This window comes from Callorhinus ursinus, unplaced genomic scaffold (genome assembly GCF_003265705.2).
Source record: "Callorhinus ursinus isolate GAN/ISIS: 27379988/994484 unplaced genomic scaffold, GSC_fseal_2.0 scaffold12, whole genome shotgun sequence".
Taxonomy (NCBI): domain Eukaryota; kingdom Metazoa; phylum Chordata; class Mammalia; order Carnivora; family Otariidae; genus Callorhinus; species Callorhinus ursinus.
Genome location: NW_027397074.1, coordinates 35,879,339 through 35,883,271, shown reverse-complemented (window position 1 = coordinate 35,883,271; position 3,933 = coordinate 35,879,339). Strand labels below are relative to the sequence as shown.

Genomic DNA, 3,933 nt, shown 5'->3' with positions numbered 1-3,933 from the left:
AGGGAGGGGTGAGAGCAGGCCGGGGCACAGATCCGCAGTCCCCGCGCCGCAGCCACGTCTTCAAAAACGCCCACGACCTCAGGGCCAGCCGCGGTGGTTTGGCCTTTGCGACTCTGGGGGCCCGTCTACCTGGCTACTGGGGGGAGCTCCGCGGTTGCCAGTTATCCTGCTACTGCCCCCATCCCCAGCAATCCCAAAGCGGCCCCACGGACCTAGAGGGTACTGGGGCGAGATGAGACATCACCCACTGCGTCGAAGCTGTTGCTGCCGCTGCTGTCACAACCACTCCGGGAGGGACTGACACCGGGGCCGAAAGGTCCCCTCCGGCCGCTTTCCGGGGCTGCGCTCGGGTGCGGGGGCGCGGCCCGCGCGCTCCGACGCGGAAGGAAATCGCCCCGCGCCCGCCTGCGGAGGGCGGCGGAGAGGGAAGGGGGAGGGCAGCAAAGGAGGCGGGCAGAGGGGCCGGCCGCCCGAGCCAGGTCGTTTTTGAATGGTTTGGGAGAACGAATTGTTAGACCCTGAGGAAGGGGGGGGGGGGGGGGGGGGGGGGGGGGGACGGGGAAGCGGGGCTGAAAAGCGGAAACTTTCCTATAAAACTTCGAAAAGTCCCTCCTCCCCACGTCAGGCCAATGACACTGCTGCCCCCAAACTTTCCGCCTGCACGGAGGTATAAGAGCCTCCAAGTCTGCAGCTTTCGTCCAACTCCCAGACACCTCGCGGGCTCGCCGGCACCGGCAGCGTTTCCAAGAGGCCGAGCAGGGTGTGCGTGCGGCCGTTGGGCGCCTTCTTTTTGGACCTCGGGGCCATCCACACCGTCCCCTCCCCCTCCCGCCTCCCTCCCCGCCTCCCCCGCGCGCCCTCCCCGCGGAGATCCTCCCCGTCCCTCCTCCCGCTCCCTCCTCGGCGGGCCGCACCGCCCGGGCCGGCGCCGCGCGCGGGGGAAGCTGGCGGGCTGAGGCGCCCGGCTCTCCTCCTTTTCCCGGGCCGCCCCTCTGCCCCGGGCCTGCGAGGCCGCGCGTTGCCACCTGAGAGATGATGCAGGACGTGTCCAGCTCGCCAGTCTCGCCGGCCGACGACAGCCTGAGCAACAGCGAGGAGGAGCCGGACCGACAGCAGCCGCCGAGCGGCAAGCGCGGGGGGCGCAAGCGGCGCAGCAGCCGGCGCAGCGCGGGCGGCGGCGCGGGGCCCGGCGGGGCCGCGGGCGGGGGCGTCGGAGGCGGCGACGAGCCGGGCAGCCCGGCCCAGGGCAAGCGCGGCAAGAAGTCTGCGGGCGGCGGCGGCGGCGGCGCCGGCGGCGGCGGCGGCGGCGGCGGCAGCAGCAGCGGCGGCGGGAGCCCGCAGTCGTACGAGGAGCTGCAGACGCAGCGGGTCATGGCCAACGTGCGGGAACGCCAGCGCACGCAGTCGCTGAACGAGGCGTTCGCCGCGCTGCGGAAAATCATCCCCACGCTGCCCTCGGATAAGCTGAGCAAGATCCAGACCCTCAAGTTGGCGGCCAGGTACATCGACTTCCTCTACCAGGTTCTCCAGAGCGACGAGCTGGACTCCAAGATGGCAAGCTGCAGCTATGTGGCCCACGAGCGGCTCAGCTACGCCTTCTCGGTCTGGAGGATGGAGGGGGCCTGGTCCATGTCCGCGTCCCACTAGCAGGCGGAGCTCCCCACCCCCTCGGCAGGGCCGGAGACCTAGGTAAGGACCGGCGCCTCTGCGCCCCTTCGCCCTAACGCCGCTCAGGTGGCAGATGGACTGACGGCCGGGCCGCGGCTCCCCGTCCACCTTGCCTTCCTCACCCGCTTCTCAGTCTTCCCACCCAGCCTGGCACCGCCACCTCAAACCCCACCTCCCCCCCCACCCCCCCCACCCCCGCCCAGCGTCCCTGAAAGGCAGGTCGGTCCCCGCTAGGGAGAGGGGCATGCGCCCCGATGAGGAGTGTGCGTGTGCGTGAGTGTGCGTGACAGGAGGGAAGACAGAGAGATTCGAGGGTCATGGGTATGAGGACGGTTTTCTTGCCAGGGCCTCCCTTTCCTTGGACTTTAAGTTTTCGTTCTCCTTAAAACAAATGCTTCCAAATTCCACCTCCTCCTTCTTTCCGCCCACCCACTTCCTCTTGCCCTGGGGCTGAAATCCTTCCAGGTTGTTCAGCGTAATTTCTCAGTAGTGGTGATAAGAACAGTACTCACTAGTCTTAGCAAACAGCCACGAAGACCTAAACAATAACCAACTTTCCCCCCTCTGGGTTTTTGCAGATGTCATTGTTTCCAGAGAAGGAGAAAATGGACAGTCTAGAGACTCTGGAGCTGGATAACTAAAAATAAATATATATGCCAAAGATTTTCTTGGAAATTAGAAGAGCAGAACCCAAATTCAAAGAAACAGGGCGTGGGGCGCACTTTTAAAAGAGAAAGCGAGACAGGCCCGTGGACAGTGATTCCCAGACGGGCAGCGGCACCATCCTCACACCTCTACATTCTGATAGAAGTCTGAACAGTTGTTTGTGTTCCTTTTTTTTTTTTTTTTTGACGAAGAATGTTTTTATTTTTATTTTTTCATGCATGCATTCTCAAGAGGTCGTGCCAATCAGCCACTGAAAGGAAAGGCATCATTATGGACTTTTCTCCATTTTAAAATGGTAACAACCAGAGGAATTTTAAGAACGTCTTTAGAAATAAAAATACGGGGATCAAACTGACTTGCAAAATCACAGTCAGTTAATTCCTTTTTACATCCTTCCTCTGAGAGAAAAAAAAACTTAAAATACAAAAAACAACATTCTATTTATTTATTGTTGACCCATGGTAAAATGCAAATAGATCCGGTGTCTAAATGCATTCATATTTTTATGATTGTTTTGTAAATATCTTTGTATATTATTTTTCTGCAATAAATAAATATTGAAAATTTTAAGAACCTTAGAGTTTGGTCTATATTTTTAAAGCTCAGGATTAAGTTGGAGGTAAATATCTGCTTGTTTAACTCTGGAGGCACCCAGGAGGGAGGGGACACTAATATAAACAAAGCAGTGAAAAACGCAAATAAACTAGCTACTGACAGGCACAGGCATGTTATTTAGAAAGACAGCTTTATTATTATTCCAGTTTGATGTTCAGTGGGCTTTGTAGCATCTATCCTTCATCTCTTATCAGGTCCCCAAACAGCAAAAACTTAACAAATTTGTTACTCACTTCTCTTGCTTATATTTTGAGGAGGCAGCTGTAAAACAGTTAAATGCAAATAAGCAATATGAGGCCAGCACCATTTTCTCTTGTTACGGTATATTTTTGTCATGCCCTCCACTCATGCCCTCCACTGTGAGGATTTCTAAGTAATAGGTTCATTGCACTGAAAGGATGCAGAAAGTGTTATTAAAATGATCTGTATCTGTACACGTGATAAATCAGTAGGAATACGTAGAAAATAATAAAGTTAAATTCAGCAGGAAAGATAATTCCATTTACAAAGTAATTTGCCTTTTTTTCATGAATGAAAATGATATTTAGTGTCATGTTTGCTTAAAAGAAGAACCAAAGTTAATTTTTTTCCATGTTGATGTTATCCATTCAGGCAGTATGCTCCTTCTTTAAAGAACATCTAAGTATGAAGTAAAATACAATAAACAAAGAACCTGAACTTTCAGTATCTTCAGTAATTATTGGAACAATCACAATTTGAAGTACCAGAGCTATTCATTTTCTAGTGAGTTCATTAGCAAATATATTTTATTCAAAATTACATGTAGTTTTTCCCTGGTTACTTATAGGTATACAAAACCTGAAGTTAAGTAAAATAGTAACAGCAAAACAAATGGGGCTTGATTTTTATTTCATTCTGGTTATTTCTGAGCTGGGAAAACATTGGCTTTTATAACTAATATCATTAGAAGTAGTAAGTTTGTATCACTTCTTAACTTTTACATCTAGTTGACTGCATTCAGGT

At 53.3% G+C, this 3,933-nt stretch overlaps 1 protein-coding gene across 1 annotated transcript; it reads left to right on the top strand.

Annotated features, from left to right (window-relative positions):
• Positions 1–905: 905 nt before the first annotated feature.
• On the top strand, positions 906–2,876 carry TWIST1 (twist family bHLH transcription factor 1). The gene is made up of 2 exons (XM_025873339.2): positions 906–1,689; positions 2,247–2,876. The coding sequence occupies exon 1, from the start codon at positions 1,033–1,035 to the stop codon at positions 1,645–1,647; it is 615 nt and encodes a 204-aa protein (XP_025729124.1). The 5' UTR covers positions 906–1,032; the 3' UTR covers positions 1,648–1,689; positions 2,247–2,876.
• The last annotated feature ends 1,057 nt before the right edge of the window (positions 2,877–3,933 follow it).